Consider the following 21,037-nt stretch of genomic DNA (forward strand, 5'->3'; position numbering starts at 1 on the left):
TCATCTTTTTTTCCCCTCTCAATCCCACTCATCACCCTTGATCTTTGATCATTATCAGCCCCATTGCACAGATACAAATAAACATGAATACTAATGTACAGATTACCACAGTCACAAAAAGTAAAATACTTATAAAACATTGCTGTACTTGCAGTGATTTTGTTATTTTTTGTTATTTTTCTACATTCAACAGTAAAAAAAAAAAACAATTATTAAAATGTACAAAATCAAAATCTCTCTCTCTCTCTCTCTCTCTCTGCAGTAACAAAATAAATATATATATTTATTTTGTTGCTGCAGCTTTTTTTTTTTATTCTTTAGCACTTTATGAGAATATTTAAGGCCACTGTGAAGTGCTGCATTTCTGAAAGTACAGGAAGGAAGGAGGGTATTTAAAGCAGCAGAGCTGGCACATAACTGAGGTAGCAAAGAAGGAACAGAAAAGATGGCATGGCCAATCTGAAATAATACAGAGGAACAATATAATGCCATAAATACTAAAAACTTGCACAAAAATATTTGCACTTCTCTGATGATTGAGAGTTTACTGGAATGGACTTCTGGTGGAAAGTTTATTTTACACAGTTGTTGAGTTTAAAAAAAAGAAGTTAGCAAACTTACAGAGACATTTACTATAACATAGGTCTTTGGTTGGCCCCCTTACCTGCACAAAGAAACCACAAGAGTTGCACAGGAAGTACACAGAAATCAGACAATGTACAATCTTTAGGGTCTGAATCAACCTACACAACATGCTACCCCCTAAACATTTACGAAAACAGATCTTTGGTTGGGCGGCTTACGGGCACATAGAAACCGCAACACCGACACAAAGTATAGCGACATCATGCAAGGTGAGCTCTTTAGGGTAAAAAAAAAAAAATCCCAACACTATTATAAGCAGTGTGCCTCGTCTAAACGAGGTGCCTGATGCTAATTAATGGTTTGCAAGCGGCTGCCAGTGTTTGGATGTAAAATGAAGTGCAAACCCAGCCAAAACACAAGTGGTCTCGAGCTAAAGTTCAGTTTTTGCCTGCAGCTGTTGCAGGTTTATGAATCAAACAAATTTCGCTCCTGTGGTCCAGATAATGCACAGATCAAAATTCCTGGGTTATTCTGAGATGGCCATCGGTCTGAAGGCAGGCAGAAGAGGAAGGTAGTCGCAGGGATGTTTCCAGATAAGTAGATTGAGTGATGAGTGAAGTTTAGCTCCACTTTAAACCTGCAGGAACTCCGGAGACTCAGGGATGGCGTCTGAAAGTAAAGAGAGTGCATGTCTGTGAGATCACAGAAATCATACAAGATATCAGCCTACGCACGCACATTTCATGTATCTATGGAAAAACAGATATGCAGGAGTTCAAACATGCAAATTTGAACTTCCTGCCCAAAATGTAAGATCTATTTAAAAGTCAAATGACAGTGTTTTTTTTTTTTCTTCCAAAAACGCCTACCACTCAGCATACTACAGACACGCATGTAGACTGATTACTTCGACAGAATTACTTGTTTTTCTGGAAACCCATTAAAAAGCAGAACAACGAGGCCTTGGGTCTGAGTTGCGACATGCTGACGATAACAGGGAAGTGCTGCTTGTCAAATTCCGCAAAGCTGAAGGTCAGCAAGCCGGCAAATATGAGTAGGAAAGCTGAAGTGTGGCCTCGATTCGTGTAACGTGAGACCTCAGGAGAAGCTGTGTATTTCTGCCTAACATCTGTGGACCACTGAAGGAAATGAGCTCTGGCAGGAAAATCCTCCTTGACAAATGTAGAAGATATTTTTTTATGTAGACTTTTTGATGGTTTTAGCAATAATTTTAACATTCTTTGCAGAAGGGAAACAGAGAGATTACATCAAGCAATGGAAGAGGCTTTCCCACAATTCTCTTTGATCGTAGAGGCCAAAACTGCAGCATATTTCAGGGATTTCAGGGTAGGATGCCACAATTTTACCTTATGTTTATGTTTCTCATTTCTGTTTGAGCTTCAGTAAGGCTTGTTAAAAAGCTTAAAGCCTTGTGTGTTGCTTAAGGCTGTATATTCAGTAAGCTGGTCCTTGCCCTCTTCCTATGCACATTCCTATTCCTATTCCTATGTGGCTGTAGCTCAGTAGGTAGAGCAGGTCATCTACTGGTTCGATTCCTGGCTACTCCAGGCTCCATGCCAATGTATCCTTGGGCAAGATACTTAACCCCAAGTTGCTCTCCGACGCAACTGTCGGAGTATGAATGTGTGTGAATGTTAGATAATTAAAGCACTTAGCTTAAAGTGCTTGTATGAATGGGTGTGCATGGGTAAATGTAAACATGTTGTGTAAGCGCTTTGAGTGCTCATACTGAGTAGAAAAGCGCTATAGAAGAACTAGTCGATTTACCATTTACATCTTAAACCACGCCATAAGGAAATGGGGCAATCCGGCTAGGTATGCTTGGAATGTCTGCACAGGTGTCCTAGGAATCAGTGGAAAAATGCTCAAGACTGAACCCCTTAACCGTAACTAATATTTCAATATTATTCCAAGTCAGGAGGAGCAACTGAAGGGGCCACTATTGTTAAATGAGAGTGTCGATGGGTGGAGAATGACTTGTGAGTAGAATTCAGAAGAGGATGGCATGAGGTGGTGGTTTCAGTTGTGTGCACAATATATTCTCTTAGTCATGTAAGACTCAGCCCAGCTGTTGTTTGGAGTGTGAAGTTTTGCACTAGAAATAGGTGAGCATCTTTCCGCCAAATGCAGGATGTTTCAGCAAAAGCACAGAAAAGAACAAGTGGTTCTTCTTTGATTGCGTCAGTCTTTTACCAAACTGCGTGTGCGTTTTGATATAGGATGCTTGCAAAACTCTGTCCTTGTGCAATAAAGACAGTGACACGCATACTTTTCAAGAACTGAGCATCAAAATAAACGTGAGCAATCTGAGGTGTAGCCTACCTTCTGCTGGGAAAAATACGTCCCCATGAGCCGGAGGAGAAAAGGGTGTTCCCGGTTCGGACAACAGGTGGCGACCTGTCTCAGAGGACTGCCTGGTCATGATTTGAGAAACAGTACGGGTCTTTGTCTCTGGCGATCCACCGAGAAACACCGGGTTCTCGTGGCCCTGAGTCTCACTGAACATGCACGAACAGACACACAAGAAAGAGAAGTATGATCACAAATCAGAAAATTTCAATATGACCCAGTAAACTGTTTCAAAACTCTGCTTGACACATGTAGGAGTTTCATGTTTGTCACTTATGATTTAACAAGGGCTATTATTAAATAATACTCCAAAATGTTTTGCACATACAGGACATATAATTTTCAAATTAAAAAAAATGTGTATGGTATGGTTTAACTTCTTGCATTCTAATGGGGATACTGGATTGAATCTAGCTATTGTGTCACAAATGCTGTGGCCAACGCATACACAGTCTTATTATTCTTAAGAGCAGCTGTGTTTTGAAGCTGGTCTCTGAGACCAGCTGCCTGTGGGAACCCTTACCTGTCCATCCTCACCAGCTCCTGTCCACCTGGGGGAGAGAGGAAACAGGAAATGGGCCATTGTAAGTGAATTGAAACAAAGCGGAACACTACAAAAAGAGCATGAATGTGCTTCCTACTGTGTGAAATACAGTTAATCGAGCTCACTGACAGGAAACATGTGTCAGAACAAACATTATGGGAAGCCCAGTGTGAGAGACTTATGTGGCCCAAAGCATGTAGATGGAAATAAAGAGTGTGTGCGTGTGGGTGCGTGCGTGCGTGTGTGTGTGTGTGCGTGTGTGTGTGTTCATGCACATCGGTAATACATACGTCTTCTTGATGGGGAATTCTCCCTCTGTTTGTACACGAGCACCAGAATAAGAGGCAGGGAGAGCAGAGCCACGATGCAGGCTGTTATAGCCAAGGCCACTGGCACAGAGCCTGGGGAAGCGACAGAGAGACTGAGTTAAATAATATCATGGAACAACTGGGCAGACATTTATTGGTTATGAAGGCTTGAATAAGGTTTCATACCTCCAGCTGGTGTGGGATCCCACACGGTACAATTCTGAGTTCCATTTCTCCCTGGAAAGAGATCATAAATAGATTTTGTCTCACTTGAGTCAAAATGCAACATTGGTTAAATCAAGTTTCACTGTTCAGCACATGCACAACATCACATAGACCAGGGGAAGCTAACATAGCCTTGTTGTCCCTGGCTGCTTGCAAAACATGTTGATTAGTTGAATTTCTTCCATTTACCCAACACAAACTTACTGCACACCCAAACATTTGGCACACTTACGTGGTATGACATGAAGAATGACGTGGTTGTAGGATTTCTGCACAATGTGACCATGTTTATGATCCACCTGTACTTCTAGGATCACACAGCAGTAGCGACCCTGGTCTGAAGCTCTCACGTTCTGCAGAGTCAACCAGTGGTCGTGCTCTGATAGTCTGAACTGCACTCCTGGTGGTAAGGTGTGGTTGAGGTGCGAATAATTCCGTGGGCCTTTCCCTGGTACACAGTGCTGGTCACTGTGGGATGTGAAAAGCCAAGTGCTCTTCACAGCATCACTGGGGTTTAACAAGGTACCTTTCTGGGTGCAGACCATTTTAGCAGTTGCACCTTCAGAACAGGTGTAGTACTGGTGGGGCGCAGAAGCAACTATTGTGGAGTGGGAGTGGTGCATCTCACCTTTGGCTAGAGAGAAAAAACAAAAATGGAAGTAAGTAGGGTAACATAGGTAACTTCCTTTCAGACAGTGCTTCCTCCCTGGCTATGTATCTGCACAAACGCTTCAGTTTAAGCGTGCTAACGTGAGGGTGTGGCTATTATTAGCATTGCTACTGAAACCAGAGACCATCTTTTAATAGGGTCCCAACAACAACAACAACAGTGATGCAAATGAGACCATTTGCATCTTCAAAAACACTGTACACCAGATATGTTTTATATGTGATTTAAAATGAATTAAACATTTAAAAACAAAAAGAATGTTTTTTTTGTTACACAAGCAAAACACTTTGTGATATAGTTTTGAAAAAGTGCTCAGTGGGGGGAAAAAAAAAAAAATCATTATTCAAATTACTTTGTCTCAAAACCCCCTGAAAAACTCAAAAGTAGTCAAAACCACACCTTTGTGGTTGTTCCTTCTGCAGTAGGTGTCTCCCAGCACCATATTTTGCCATGGTGACACGCACAGACTCACAAGGTCAAAGCAAAATTAGCCATGCTTGTTATTTTTCTGACTGCTCTGTTCAGATCACACAAATTCCCTATAGTTATCTGCTACAGATGACACAGAAAAAAACCAGAGTAAAGAAGGAAGTTAAAATATGAGTCACAGGTGGTTTAGCAGCTGCTTTTTCCAGGGTACAAACTGCATGAAATGTCACATATGAAAATTTAAAGAGTAAAGGATAAAACCCTACAGTGACATTTCAATAATAATATATTTTGAGCTATTTAAAATTAATATAGAAAATAAATGACAGGTCTGTTGAAATTACTTGCATATAAAAGTTTAGCTGAGTTCGTGCCAGGTCTAGTGAGTCATTACGCAAGTAACCACAGTGAAGGCAGTAATTTTATCACCTGCCAAACTTAACGTGGACTTAAAGCTGAAGTCCAACCACTCCTGCGGCCCGTTTTTGCAGGCTTCCTAGGTTTTTATGCACAGTTGTTTCCTATTTTCTACATTTAAGCTGTGGTTAAAAGTCATGCATAGTTTGCTGGCTTGAACAAATGCACTAACGTCCTGGGGGAGTTAGATTTGTCGTTCCTCTTTGCGAGCTACAGAAATATATGCAGGCACTTCTCTGACATCTCGTCATCTATTAGGATGGGGACAGTGTAGAAACGGCACTGTTTATTGATGTTCCATTTATCAGCTTTATCAGCTTTAAATGTTATGTTTGCTTTATGTTATTGTTACATAGCAGCTGTTCTGAAACCGCTGTTTCATTCTCAAAAACATGCTCACTCTCAGAGCTCATCTGCACATACCTTTCTATGTACATTCAGGAAACCAGCTACGCAGTTGTGAGGCCATACTCTACATATTGCATAAACCCTCTCCTCTCTCACTTTGTCTTCAGCCACATCCTGTTGTGAATTCTTCAGTGCTGCAGTAGAATGCATGAATAGATTAACATAAAATGTGTGCTTCGAGTGATTGTTGCGTCGCAAAAACAGGACAAAATAAAGACATCCTCGGGCTAAGCAGTGTGACGCCACTCTCTAAACCTCACCTTAATGCAGACACAACATAATCTGGCAAAGACACTCAGACAATGAATGTGTAAAACACTCATTCTGCTGCAATAATGTCTGGAAGGCTGCGTGCAAGTACGTGTGGGTGGACTGCAGAGAAAGAAGAGCATGCCCACATATGTGAACCTTTTATAGTGACACCATGGAAAGATTTTACAGTAAGTGTGTGCGCGCGCGTGTGTGTGTGTGTGTGTGTGTGTATGTGTGTCTGACATGGGGTGGAGTTTATCAGAAAATTTGAGGAGTGGACTTCCTTCCTGAGTTCTGGCCCATGAAAACTTTCCCACTCCTCCTTTGCTCTTTATTAGATAAAACCGAGCTTGAAATGCTTCAGCTGTTGCCTTGTGATTCTTTATGGGGTGCAAACCTCAACCAGGTCGCACCTCTGCCCACAGTGAAAGTAATTATAGCACCAGAGATGATTGTACTTGCTGATTGAATCTCACTATTCGCTTGTTCGGCATTAATCTGCAAATGAAGAGCTGTGACTAAACTGTGTAAAATGCCTGTCATTATTATGTAGCTCACAAAGTGGCATCTCTATTGTTTTTGCTTTCCTACCATATAAGACAATAAATTAGCCAATATACAGATTACGTACACAATGACTTGATTATTCAAATAATAATTTCAAACCTGAAAATTCTCTGTGGCCAGCCAAAAAAAAAAAGGTCACTAATCTTTGTGTTTGCACAGATTTGCTGTGACCTGTTCTAACGATTTGACTGTTCTCTTTCTATTCTCAGCTTTCTTAGACAGACACCCGCTTTATTTAAAGTCTTTCCATGCTAATTATGAAAATAAGATACACTCTAGCTCAAAAATAGCTCAGATAAATGGAAATTTAAAAACCCCCATTTTTTTTTTTATTCAGTTTTTAATGTATCATTTCATCTTAATGTTTTATTTAAATTTCCAAACTAATTACCTAAGTTTCGGGGGAACCACTGAAAACACACACGTTTGAACTTTTAGGCTCTAGTTGAAAGTTTCACGTTGTCATATTGAAACTTTTGGTTTCAATATGACTAGAACGTATTGAACTATATTTCCTGGCTGTTTTTGTGCACTGGCACTGCTGCTTTGCTGAAAGGAGAAGATGCACCATGCAAACCAGCTGAGTTAGACTCAGATGGCTATTAAATACAGCTGAACAGCTGGTCACCTTTCCTCTTTCATTAGCTGGCTTAGTTGCTTGTACAGTATGTGTGCGTTTTGTGTGTGTGTGTGTGTGTCACACAATGTTAGGTCCATGCCACGATTCTGTATTCAGGGCTGAACACTGCACTAGCCATTGTGTGCTGGGAAAAGCAATAGGAAGACATGGGAAGGTGATTAAACTGTTCCTGCCTTCCTAGTGGGACAATAGGAGGGGAAGCCCTTCACCTCTACCATTTCACACCCACCCTACCTTCCTCCCTGGTTTCATTTTGACAGCTCTTATTTTACAGAAGTGAAGCATATCTAAGGAGAGAGTACAGAGAGCATTTGTTGTAAATATAGCTAAACATTAAGCTAAGCTTAGAATGTGCACATTGACACTGACAGTCCTGTGATCTGTAAATGGGTTTTTGGAGGAAATGAATACGAGTTCCTTTAGCAGTTTTTTTAGATGCCGAGTGGGTGGTGTTTGCAGAATCAGCACTACCTGAGCCGTCTTGATGTGGTTTCCAAACCAGCAAGCTATGCCATGTGTCTGGAACAGTCAGGATTTCTTTCTTTTCTTTTATACGACAGACATGTTTTTGGCTCGTTTATACATATAAGTTTCCTGCTCTGATCTCTGTTCTCAAGATCCTGATAGCCCCCCAAGGGCCCAGAAACAGGCCCTCCTTTGTATTAAGGCAGAATGCCACCTGTTTAGGACATGTTGCCACTGACAGCTTTCTTTCGTTCAGACGTGGAGCATTAATTAAACATATAAATACTGCCAAAATTCTCCCAAGTTTGATGATTTGGAAAACTCTGCAGCGAGAGTGTGTGACACTACGTCATGGTACAGAACCTCCTGAGGCCTACAGAAAAATCTGATGTTGTCAAACTGCATACTGAGCCCACCCCTTTCGCACCTACTGCAATGGTAATGATTATCCAGCCCATTACAGGGTGTTAATGAAACCAGCAGGAGATTAGCTCCTCTCCAGAGTTTCAGTTGAAGCTCCTGGCATGAAATGGCAAACAGATGCACCTTTCAGCAACAGGAAGGCTTTTAAATATGGTGTTCACCCTCTTTGCCTATCACAAAAGGAAGTGGTTGTGGGTCACAGCTGCAGGTCAACGTTCAGGGATTTACATTTTGTTGCAATTATTTAATGTGCCTTTTGGTACTTTGTGAACTTATTTGTAACATTTCCCTAATACCATGTGCCCTATTTAATCCATCTTCCTCTTCTGCTTCTTGACATTATAAATAGTGTGTAAGATGGTTGTGCAATGCCAGTTTTGTAAGCATTTTTACAACATAATTGCAAGAATGTTTCCTCATGTTACAAATGAAAGTGAACTCTCATTTGAAAGTAGATGTGGGCCCTTTTTCTCTTTCAAAATGATAAAAGTACAGTTATTACATCATTTTTTTAAAAAAAAACTATCTTCATTATTGTAAACTCGCTTCCTCCTTTACCTTTAACCTTACCTTCCTGGTTTTTTTTTTATTCCACTGTTTCTGGTACAGTTAAATGTCCTAATATCTCAGGTCATATCAGGTTCAAGTTTCTGTTGCTGCGATTAAAAGCAGAGTCAAGGATCCATCAGCAGTGGTCACTGCTGCATCCTTGGGGCTGTTCAGAGAAACACCCTTGTGAGAGAAAGCCCCTACCCAGCAGCATGAAGGCCACTGGTCTTGGTGATTCATGTCATGATTTCACTACAAATGTACAGAACTTTAAAAAAAAATCCAATGACCAGAAATGCATGAAAACAAAGAAGGGCCTCCCCCCTCCTCCTACATCTTCACCTTATTACTGCACATGTGAAGACTTACTCGTTTAGGACACCACCCCTGCCACAACATGAGGAGGAAGGAGGCAGAGACAGAGTGAGCAGTCGCATTTATTGCACATAACTGCCTGTTTTTGACTCACTGGTTGGAAAACAGGCACTGATTATTGCTCTGTTTCGTTCCAGTTATATTTTATGGCGACGACACCCACTATTGGCAGTGGGACAAGCAGCTGTTTTCAACATAGACTGAAAGGAAGGAAATCTAGTGAGGAAGACATAACAGAAGTGAGAGGAGGCAATGATCTCAGTTTCACTGTGCTGCAGTCAAACCATTCAGAAACATATAAAATGTTATATCTCAGTCTTGGTTTAATATCCGAGTACCTACAGACAAAATACTATAAATAATATGGAGTTCAAGCCTAAAGTTTAGGTCAACATTAATTTGCCTTTGGGTGAGCTTATCTAAATCCTAAAGGCGAAAACTGATAACCTCTCCCAGTTTTAAGCCGCGTTTGAAGTGAAGCACCCCGAGCCCCAGAGGCAACAGCTGCATCTCTTCTCCAGCGCAAGTTGCCTAAAACTTCAGGCAATACCAAAAGTCGGTTTTATAAAAAGAAGTCTGCATTTGATTACAGCGCCATGGTGAATTCCCAAGAAATTCCAAGAAACCGACAGAGTGGACTAATGAAGTGGATAAATTGTTGCATGTGTAGCTCTTGCATTGCGTGGCGCACGTAGCCGATAAGTGTGTTCCTCATATGCTTTCAGATCATCACTTTGTTGTGTTGTTGCTGGTGATTCTTTTCGTGTTCGTTACATTTGTTTTTCAAGTTTCTGGGCGCATTTTTTGACTCGGCAGTCTGAGAGTGGCCGAGTTAAGGTGGATTTACACCCCCACTGGGCTACATCCCATTGGCGGGGGTTTAAACAGCTCCACGCCAGATGTTCTGTCTCAAAACAGCAACAAACCAACTCTGTAAAACTTTAAGCGTGTGCGTCACAAGAATAATGACGGGCTTACAGTATAGCTGTGCGGAAGCGTACAATTAACAAACAATTAGATTAAAATACGAAATACCGAAGTTTTCTAATATCACAGGGAGTTTAGATCAGGCCTGTCAGATTGCTCTCAAACGTAGGATGCGAGTAACACATTAAGCTCAGCTGTTTTTTCCATCTAGAAGCCTTTTTTTTTTTTTTTTTAAACCCCCTAGTGTGTGACAGCTGACCTTGCGTGGTTAAAAACAGACGTTCCCATTTGTGATCAATTCGTTACTCAGTAAAACGCAACTGACAAGTTCAAGCACGCCCGGACGAGCCAGTTAAGCGAGTCTTAAAAAGGATGGATGTGAGAGAGATTTTTGTGCTTACCTCCAGCTATGTAAAGCAAGAACAACCAAAAGACGACTTTCTTCCCCAAACTGATGTCCGACGGAGGAAGACCCGTTCCATTGCTGTCCAGATATAAAGAAAAAAATGTTTTGAGTATAAACTGTATCTACAAGCAGATTTGTTTAACTTTTCCCATTCAGCCTAAACCTAGGCAACTTGTCTCAACTTTGTTCCAAAACACAAGGGGAGGTTTGCAGCCCCTTGTCTTGAGCCTTCTGAGTTCTGCAGCGTAAAAACAGCGTGACAGTCGCGTCGCTCCTCCTCATTGTCTCTCTCTCTCTCTCTCTCTCTCTCTCCTCTCTCTCTCTCTCTCTCTCTCTCTCTCTCTCTCTCTCTCTCTCTCTCTCTCTCTCAGTTTGTGCCCCACCCACTCATCGCTCTTAGAACCACAGCGACTGAGGCCGATATTGTTATAGATTTTTAGCCCAAAGTTTTTTCTATGTATGTATAACTTTTTTTCAAAATTTAAAATGTTGTATCATTACATTTTTTTTTCGGGGGTGGGAGGGGGGTGGGGTGTGTGCAATCTAGAATCTAAATGACTGTACATCTACAAGCTGCAGGCTTCTATATCTATATTGGCTTATCTGCTGCTAACTGATCCAGTCATCATTTATCAACTTGCCAGAAGTGCATTTCACACAATAATTAGCAAAGTACCATCAAGGCGTAGGTTGACTCCACACCACTGACCGCTCAGCTGTGATGCTAATCTGCTACATGTGTTGAGTGTGCTGTTAAAAAAACTGTGTTGATACTATTTCTAAATTACCCTATGCATCCTTTTTTCTTTTTTGTTTCTGCATTATGTTCTATTAGCAAATGTTTTCAATCTGGTGCACATCAGACAATCCACAAAGATATCTGTGAGAGGCCAATAATATCTGCTGTGACTGCTGATACTTATGTACTTTAACTTCAGTGGAATCTTTACTTGTATTTCAGTGAGTATAGAAATATCTGTGCCAGAGTCTACACTCCAAAAGCTATATTTTGGAGTGTAGTGTATATTTCACCACAAGGGGGTTTTCGCAGATATAAAAAGAACATATAAATTTGGTAACAATACACCACTACTACTACTACTACTACTACTATTACTACAACAAATCCCTCCTGTGAAAATCAGTGCACATTACCTTTGGACTTTGACAGTATTACTGAGGTTTTTGTTTGTTTTTTACAATTTGGCAAAAACATATTTACAGTAAATGAAGCTGTAGTGATATTTGGCTTTTCAGCCGGTGTGTTTTGTTATTGCAGTATTGTAAAATTAGAGCGATGCCCCCCACCCCCCCATCCGCCACAGAATGTAATCAGTTTATATTCTACAACGCCCGCAGCCTAAAGGGCCAGGTCAGTTGCTCCTTCTTTTCACTGCGCTGGTCGGGGAACTGGCAGGCTTAACTAGTGGAGCAGGAATTTACTTGGCCTTTTATTTCACACAGTGATACCTTTAGTACTGCTCATGTGTCTGGATCTTTCCTTATGTTTCATGTTTATGCTTTTTTTCCCCACAGTATGACAAGAAATAAGGGGTTCAGGGCGGTCTTTATGGCTCACTTATTGACACGATTTCAGTTTTGGTTCTGAACAGATACTTTTTCAGCAAACTATGCTGCTGTTTTGTTTTTGCCTTGTTCGCCCACATTAAATGAACCTTGAATATCACATGTCACAAATGGCCATCACAAATGTTTTCTCTTCTTAGATTCCTGCTTTGGGGTTGATCTTTGCACTTCAATATGATTATAAATCATAATAGATTATTTCAATTCTGTGATGACAAATGAACTCTGAATTCGTATTAGGACTCTCTTGCAGGCCTGGTTGCCAGAAGTGAATCACTAACATAAATAAAATAACCATAAAAAGTGGACGCAGCTGTAAACATTTTTGCATGTCTCTTTGCGTGTAATGCAGACCTCGACCACCATCTACGTTCGCATTGTGGATGAGAACGATAATGCCCCAGTGTTCCGCAACATGGACTACGTCACAGAGCTGAACGAGGGGCCGAAGACGGTGGGCGTCACCATCGCCACTGTAACGGCCATTGACCCAGACGAGGGTCTGAACGGCACCTTGCGGTATGCCATCGCTTCAGGCAACCTGATGCAGACTTTTAACATCAACAGCGTCACGGTGAGGCATGAAAGCTGCTATGCTGAAGAGTTTCAAGCAGCCGTGGAAAAAGTTGGCCTTCTGTTAATGCTGTGTGTTTATAGGGGACAATTACTGCTGTGAAGGAGCTGGACTTTGAGATCAGCAAAGGACATTATTCACTAGTGGTCACAGCTACAGACCAGTGCCCAATACCTGCTCTTCGCCTGACATCTAGCACTACAGTAATGACAACATACATCCGACATACATTCTGCATTTTATCGAGGATCTCGTTAGTTTGTCTACCAGCTGTCATTTGATGAGTATGGCAGTTCTCTCCTCCTTTCCTCCTCAGGTGCTGGTGACCGTCATGGATGTAAATGATGTGACACCCACTTTTCCCAGAGCCTATGAGGGACCCTTTGAGGTGACTGAAGGTCAGCCAGGACCTCGGGTGTGGACTCTCAGAGCGAGTGATGAAGACTCTGGGGACAACGGCAAAGTGGAGTACAGTATCACCGATGGAGATTTCCAGAGTTTGTATCAAACTGATTTTCTGCAGTGACAGTAAACTATTATGAAATTCTTGACACACAGCTAGAAATGTCTCTGAGAACATCGCAACTGGTGTGAACAGCACCACCTTGTAACACTTCCTGGAACGTCTCCAATGTCCTTGCAACATTGTAATGCGAACATTAAGAAACCAGAATGGGATGTTCTTTGCTAAACCCAAACGTTGAAATTGCAGCATTTTCACAACTGAGGCAGGACATTTCTGTGAAGGTCTGGGACTTTCTTCACCTTTAGAGAAGTTGTAGAGAACCTTTAGGGAGCATTGCATGAGGAGCCTCGAAACTCCCCCCCTTCTGCACTGATACGCATCTCCACACTCTTACGTGTGTTTCTCTGTCAGATGAGTTCGTGGTTTCCCCAGTGGATGGTGAGCTTCGGGTGAGGAAGGACGTAGAGCTAGACAGAGAGACCACTGCCTTCTATAACATCACTGTCACAGCCCGAGATCTGGGAAAACCATCTCGCAACAGCTCGGTGGGCCACATTTTTACACACAAGCAGCCACACACTCTGCCCTATCTGTTTAGCAGTCAGGTTATTGTTAGCTTTAGTTCTGTATTGTTACTTGGCTTCTGTATACACTAACCCCTTGTAGTACACTATATATTACCTTAAATGCTCACAAATCATACCACTGTCACAAACTGTACTACTGCACTGTACTGATTGGCTCTATTCTTTTCAGGTGGTGGTAGGGGTTTATGTCCTTGATATCAATGATAACAACCCAGTCCTCCTTAACCTGCCTTACAACACAAGCGTGAGTGAAGGCGCGCCAATACACACGTCTGTAGCCAGAGTCCGAGCACAAGATGCAGACAGCGGCCGCAACGCACTGCTCACTTATAACATCACTGCTGGCAACCAGGATGGAGCCTTCTACATCAATGACACAGTGAGAGAACTGGATGATGGGGTTTAAGCTGGAAAAAGATCTTTGTGACTTGCAGCTTCTAGATTTAGTCACACATCAGTTTATCAGCTTATGCGAGTGTTCCAGCTCCCTTTAATCTGCAGTCCGACTAGATACTAGAGCTGTGTATGGACTATAAATAAACAGCTTATGGTGATAGGGTGCACATTTTTCTTCTTTAGAAAAGAGTAAAAATATGCAGTAGTAATATAGGCCTTTTCTTCCTCTTTGTATCACATAGACGGGTGTGGTCCAGGTCAACAGACCACTGGACAGAGAGCGAGTGCCAGAATACACGCTCACCATCACCGTCCAAGACAACCCTGAGAATCCCCGCATCGCTCGCAGGGTAAGCTCACGCTCCTGGGTACATTTAGTGCAAGCGTTCACGTTACCACGTTGACAGTCTCGCAGAGAGTCCAATGAACCCATCTGCCAGCAATATAAAGTACTGTGTCTTTGCACTTCATCTTCTCAGGAATCCAACAGTGAGCATGATTTTAGTTTGGCACAAGTTCATCCACAAAATAGTTGTTTTAAAAAAAAGCACTTACCATAATGTGAATGAGTCCTACGTGCGTGTGTGTGTGTGTGTGTGTGTGTGTGTGTGTGTGTGTGTGTGTGTGTGTGTGTGTGTGTGTGTGTGTGCGCTTTCATGTTCTTTCTCTGGGGTGAATTGACTGTACATCCTTTGCACTTTGTCCATTATGTAAATGTCACATAATGCACAAAGGATGGATTGATATAAAGGAAAAACACTAATAAAACAAAACTTTCAATATAAAGTCTTTTGCACCCTTTATTTATATCTTATTTCTTTTTTTTTCTTGCTATAAACAGAGAAAGAAACTTCCCTTTCTCATGTCTTTCTCTGAGTACAGTGATGCATGATTTCAAGTGAAGTTTATCTTTGATTATTTCAAAATTCTGACGTCAAGAGCTATAGGACACTTCTCTTTATACAGATGTCTGACCTGTTTTGTTTTCTTTTGGCTACTTTAAATCCTGCATCTTGCTCTATTGGCCATATGTGTGCTATTTACTTAAAGCAGGAGTATTATAATAGTTGAACTGCAACTGTAAATTTTTCTTTAAAAACAGCATGTGTCTGTGGGAAAAGGTGTGAAACTGTTCTTGCTAAGCTGCAAATGAGCTAACCACTAACAGCCTGAGTGCAGTCTATTAGTTTGTGCACAGAAGTAGTGCAAAATCTGATGTGACTACTGATGTCCCTGTATTAGTGTGCATGGTGACTGACCTATATTTGTCTCTTCCTTGCTGTGTCACACAGTCTTCTAATTGTTTTCTTTTCATGAATCTTTTGTCCCACACCGCCAGGATTCAGACTTCTTGGTATCACCATTTGGATGAGAATGACAACAGACCTGTGTTTACCATGACCAGCTACAGGGCTGAAATCACAGAAAACTCTGCTGCAGGTAGCATCCGTGTGTGTGTGTGTGTGTGTGTGTGTGTTGTGTGTGTGTGTGTGGTGTGTGTGTGTGTGTGTGTGTGTGTGTGTGTGTGTGTGTGTGTGTGATTGGTCTACCTTTGCAACCTGTAACTGCACAGCAGAGCAGCGTCCTGAAACATGGTCTGCAACACCGTCTAACCACTTCCTGCCTCTGTTTACATTCAGCTCGTGTTAAGTAAAGGCTTTTTTTTTTTTTTTTAAGATTGTGAGTTGAATTTTGAGATAAGGAGCTGCAAATGGTGTTGCATTATAAATACTCTTTAGAGCGACACAAAATGAATTTGTTCAAAGGACAGAAACCAGACTGTAACCAAATACTGTACGCTGTTAAAACTTAAGATCAAAGTTATTTTTTAACCCTGTGAGACTGAAGTCAGCATCAGTGACAGCCCTAACCCCTTCCCCAAACCCTAACCCTGTTTTAAAGAAGAGAAAAAAGAGTTTTATGTACATAGCTTTTGATGCGTGTCAGTTAGAATGACTTTTCTTTTGTCCACTGATTGCCTAGATTTGGGAGAACAGTTTTTCCTCATTCCTGTCATCTTTCCCTGTCTTGTAGGAAGCACTGTAACAGTTTTAAACGGGCCAGTTCTGGCTGAGGATAAAGACATTGGGCGTAATGCTGTGGTGAAGTACCGCCTGCTGGGACCGAGGGTGGACCTCTTTACAGTAGATGCTGATACTGGTAACATTGTTACTCTCCAGTAACAAGAAAGGAAAGTGTCTTTTTTTTAAAAACTGTGATGTAACGGTAATGCCTCTGTATCTCCCTCCAGGTGTGATACTCGTGCGTCAGAGGGCGGAGTTGGATCGTGAGGCGTTTCAGGAACCTCGTGTAGAGCTGTTTCTGGTTGGGGAGGACATAGGAGGTTTAAACAACAGTGTACCCCTTACTGTAACGATCCTGGATCAAAACGACAATCCTCCTGTCTTCAGCCCATCCAGTTTCAGCGTTCGACTGCCTGAGAACAGACCCGCTGGTGCGTATATTGCTTTGGTTCTATGATCTGTGTCAGGGAGTGGGGTGAGAGCAGTGGAACAAAAGTCTGCCTTCTCCACTGCATAAGGTTTAAGGGTTTTTGTGTTGAGGATAGCAATGCCTGGTCACAATGTGTGTGTATTCATGTGTATTTGCTCTCCAGTCATTACTTTGTCTCATTCAGGTGTGGTGGTGACTCAGCTGTCTGCCACTGATGCTGACTCTGGCTCTAATGGATGGCTGACTTACCGGTTGGAAAGTGGCGCTGAGGACCGCTTTGTGGTCGAAGCGTTGTCTGGTGCTGTCTTAGTTGGCAACGCCACCCTTGACAGAGAGGAGCGTGAGTCCTACCGTCTTGTCATCATAGCAACTGATCGTGGCACGCCCCCAATGTCAGGCACAGCCACCCTTACAGTTATCCTGGATGATGTCAATGACTCCCGGCCACGTTTTATACAGCCTGTAACCATGATAAACGTCAATGAGTCCACTCCACCCGGTGTGGTGGTAGCCACACTGACCGCAGAGGATCCCGATCTGCAGCCACGGCTGGAGTATTACATTATTTCAGTGGAGGCAAAGGATGATGGGAACAAGCCAGTGGATGGACTGCAGGAGTCCTTTGGGATTGATTTACACACAGGTCAGACATGTATTTCTACCACATCATATATTATGATTTAAAAAGCTCTACTTTGACTAATGATGACGGACACCGGATGTATCAGGTCTCATTGCTTTTGTGTCTTTTTATGTGAACTTTCAGGTGCAGTATTTGTACGCAACCCTCTCAACAGAGAGCTGGTAGCTACATTTGAGATCATTGTGTCTGTACATGACAATGCCAGTCATGTCATTGACAAGTCAGGCAGTGTTCCCAATGGTAAGTCACTGTTTAACCTTCAGTTTCATATAAGTGCTAAGGGATGTTCTGAGTTGTTTCCACTTATCTCTCATATCATGATCTCCCCTATAGCAAGATTAACCATCAACGTGTTGGATGTAAATGACAATGCTCCTCGTTTCCGGCCCTTTGGAGTGACTAACTTCACGGAGACGATTTTAGAAGGAGCTCAGCCAGGCACAACACTGTTGTCAGTGTCAGCTGTAGATCCAGATAAGGGTCCCAATGGCCAGGTCACCTACGAACTACTCCACCTGCCCCGAGGAGGATACGTTAGACTAGAGGACCCTTCCGTTGGTGGGCTGCTGTTGGCTGCATGCATTCATTTAAGAAGCAGTAAACTGTTACTTAAAAAACAAAATGCAAACAGAATGGGTTTACAGATCATTGCATTCTGTTTTTGATTTACATTTAACCTTTTTGGAATTGTGTTTGCACAATACCTTTCTTTCGTTGTTGTCACACAGGTGTAAAATAAAAGCAGAAGCTATAGTACAGGAATCCTGACTGTTATAACTTTTTTTAGGTAAGATCGTAGCCAACCAGACGGTGGATTTCGAGCAGGTACAATGGCTGAATTTTACAATTCGTGCTCGGGACAACGGCACTCCTCCCAGGTTTGCTGAGCTGCCAGTTTATCTGCACATCGTGGATGTCAATGACAACAACCCTGTCTTTGTGCAACTATCCTATCAGGTATTAGACAGGAACTTCACTCGAGCAGATTTGTTGCTTAAAAATGTGTCCATTCTAGGTGGTTACCACTTAAATTTGAGATTTGTGGAAATTTTAAGACCCTACATAGAACATTTTTGCCTGTCTTTGCAGGAGACATACAGATGAAACTAATAACATGGAGGACAGCCTCGGGAATGTCAGTTATTAGTGTCATTATTTACACCTATGTTTTGGCAAGTGCCAGCACACCATGAGGCTGAAAAGAACAATACACACCAAACAGGGAAATAATGATTATTAAATTATGAATGAGTTATTAACAGTGCACACAAAATTCATGAAATTAAATCGCCAGCACAACTGCCACCAAGGTGTAAAGATTAGTTTTCTCCGCAGTGTCCTCGAGGAACGTACTGTATGAGTGCTTTTCTTTTTGTTCTTATTTGTAGGAGCAAGTGTTTGAGAACGTGGCCTTGGGCACCACCATAGTTCGGGTCCAGGCCACAGATTCTGATTCTGGACTCTTTGCTGTGCTTGAGTACAGCCTGGTTGACGGGGAGGGCAAGTTTGCAATCAGACCATCCACTGTAAGTTATACCAGCACAGCCAGATCTGACATAAAGGCAGCTACACAATGCTCTCATATTTACTGTATTTTTGTTGTAATTTGAGTTTTGTTTTGACATTTCTTGGAAAATCCAAAAATCACAGTGCCTTTAATATTTATTTGTAACTACTTGAAGTATAGAAGAACATCTTAGAGTAGTTAGAGTAAATGTACAATTCCACTGTGTGAGATTTTAGGAGAAAGGTTAAAGCAAAGCATGCCATAACCTTCTGAACTACAGTTCACTAAAAACGTGGGATTTGGGGGAAAAAATAAACATTTGATGAGTGTTGAGGAGTGTTTTACTGTGTTATCTCTGCTGGCAGGACTAAGCAGCATAACTACCGGGAAACCCAACCTAAACACTGTCTGCTCTACATATTTGACCTCAGTGCTGCATTTCTGTCATAAACACAGGCTCAATTAAATATTATGATAGAACCGTCTCTCCCAGTCAACACTTGTACTTCTTTCTTCATCGTTGTTTCTCTTCTGTGATAGGGAGAGATCTACATCCAGTCCCCTCTAGACAGAGAGATAAAGGATCGCTACACTTTAACAGCTGTGGCCCGAGACAATCCCGGCGGCAGCCCGAACAAAAGACGAGAGAACTCTGTCCAGGTAGAAATCCAAGGCTATAGTGGCACAGATCTTTGTGGCTGAGGGTTTGCGTTCATAACCAAACAATATTATAAACATCTTTGAATCTATAAATTTAAATGCAGGTGCTGATCTCAGTATTTTAGAGATTAAATTCTTTTTTTTTTTTTTTTTTAGACAAATGTATTTAAGGGATTAGCTAAGCTCTGCAGATATTACTGCCTTGGGCTTCACTATGTATCCTTCTGTGATATAACGTGTCAAATCAGGTCCTGGTGATTGTTCTTGATATCAACGATTATCGTCCACGCTTCTCAGAGCAAGTGTACAACACCAGTGTGTTTGAGAATGAGCCCAGTGGTAGTTCTGTGATAACAATAAAGGCTACTGACCTGGATGAAGGATCGAATGGTGTGGTACTGTACAGAATGCTGGGACCCCATGCAGGTATGAACATACAAAATACAGTAAAAGCTTCAATAGGGTCACATGACTAAAATCTTTTGAATGAACTACTCGCTGAATTTACATTTACTGTCTTACTTGAAAGTTTTCTACTGCTGGTGGAAAGAATAGTATTCCAACTTTGTCTTCACTGTGGCTTTTTAGATGCATTCTCTCTGGATCCGAACACAGGACTGGTGCGTTCTCGGCGTCTGCTTCAGTCATCGGAACGCTTCAACTTCACTGTGGTGGCTACAGACCAGGGACGTCCTCCCCTGTGGGGCACTGCAAACCTGATCATCACAGTCATTGATGTCAATGACAACAGACCTGTGTTTGTCAGGCCAGCCAATGGAACCATCATTAATATCCTAGAGGTAGAATCTGCATTCAGAGCCCTCTTTAGGTGGCCATTGTCGGTATGTGTTTGTGTGCTTCAGAGGTGGCAAAAGTACAGACATTCTTTACTTAAGTAGAAGTACAGATACCTGTGTTAAAAAAAATGCTCTGTTAAAAGCTGAAGTACTGATTCAACTGCTTAACTCAAGTAAAAGTGAAAAAGTACAGGCTCTGAAATGTACTCAGAGTAAGAAAGAAGCCCACTGGGGGACATTTCTACCAGCTATTTTTGTGCAAAGCTAATTGAACCTTGTGCTATGTTAATGTAATAATAAAATGAGTACATGGAAATACAAACTTTTTTTACTTTGCCTCCCCACCTAACCAGAATAATAAGTACAGTCAAGGGTTACAGTGGGATTCAGCAAGTGAACACTAAGATTGATTATAGTGGCTCAGAGTGGGGAAAAGAATCACAACTCACAATAATTTCTATTGTGACCTCTAGTAGATTTTCTTTGTGTGCAGGCAGTGATCAGCGGACCTGTACTGCTTCTCTGAGGTTTACTGCTCGTTGTGGATTTACTCAATTGAATTCAACAAGATGTAACCAAGTATTTCAGGAGCTATCTGGACTGATTTCCATCCCCTACACTGACAGTATGCTGTTTATATTGTCTTCATACTGACAGTATACAGTTGGTTGAATTCAGTGAATGAATCAGCTCTGCTACACTTGATGTGAACTAACACTGACCATGAACACCCCAGCCACTCTGCACCAGTCCGACACAGAGCTTTACCTTAAATTCACCACAGTACAGCGAGCTGACCTGTTTAC

At 41.9% G+C, this 21,037-nt stretch overlaps 2 protein-coding genes across 2 annotated transcripts in view; one reads left to right on the plus strand and one right to left on the minus strand.

Moving 5' to 3' along the window:
• The window catches only part of cdh23 (cadherin-related 23), a 170,942-nt gene that overhangs the window by 143,521 nt on the left and 6,384 nt on the right, over window positions 1-21,037 (plus strand). The window contains 18 exon segments of the mRNA XM_030747862.1: window positions 12,500-12,721; window positions 12,805-12,924; window positions 13,038-13,218; window positions 13,599-13,732; window positions 13,944-14,153; window positions 14,413-14,520; window positions 15,118-15,138; window positions 15,517-15,610; window positions 16,205-16,330; window positions 16,422-16,625; window positions 16,809-17,267; window positions 17,391-17,507; window positions 17,601-17,825; window positions 18,055-18,224; window positions 18,656-18,793; window positions 19,315-19,434; window positions 19,683-19,860; window positions 20,023-20,234. Of these exon segments, the coding sequence (XP_030603722.1) occupies window positions 12,500-12,721; window positions 12,805-12,924; window positions 13,038-13,218; window positions 13,599-13,732; window positions 13,944-14,153; window positions 14,413-14,520; window positions 15,118-15,138; window positions 15,517-15,610; window positions 16,205-16,330; window positions 16,422-16,625; window positions 16,809-17,267; window positions 17,391-17,507; window positions 17,601-17,825; window positions 18,055-18,224; window positions 18,656-18,793; window positions 19,315-19,434; window positions 19,683-19,860; window positions 20,023-20,234 (3,039 nt within the window).
• On the minus strand, window positions 283-10,798 carry vsir (V-set immunoregulatory receptor). The gene is given in 8 exon segments (XM_030747863.1): window positions 283-1,254; window positions 2,929-3,104; window positions 3,479-3,506; window positions 3,790-3,900; window positions 3,994-4,044; window positions 4,265-4,666; window positions 10,556-10,600; window positions 10,603-10,798. Coding segments are annotated over 8 exon segments (885 nt in total). The 5' UTR covers window positions 10,637-10,798; the 3' UTR covers window positions 283-1,216.

Source organism: Archocentrus centrarchus, chromosome 15 (assembly GCF_007364275.1).
Source record: "Archocentrus centrarchus isolate MPI-CPG fArcCen1 chromosome 15, fArcCen1, whole genome shotgun sequence".
NCBI lineage: Eukaryota > Metazoa > Chordata > Actinopteri > Cichliformes > Cichlidae > Archocentrus > Archocentrus centrarchus.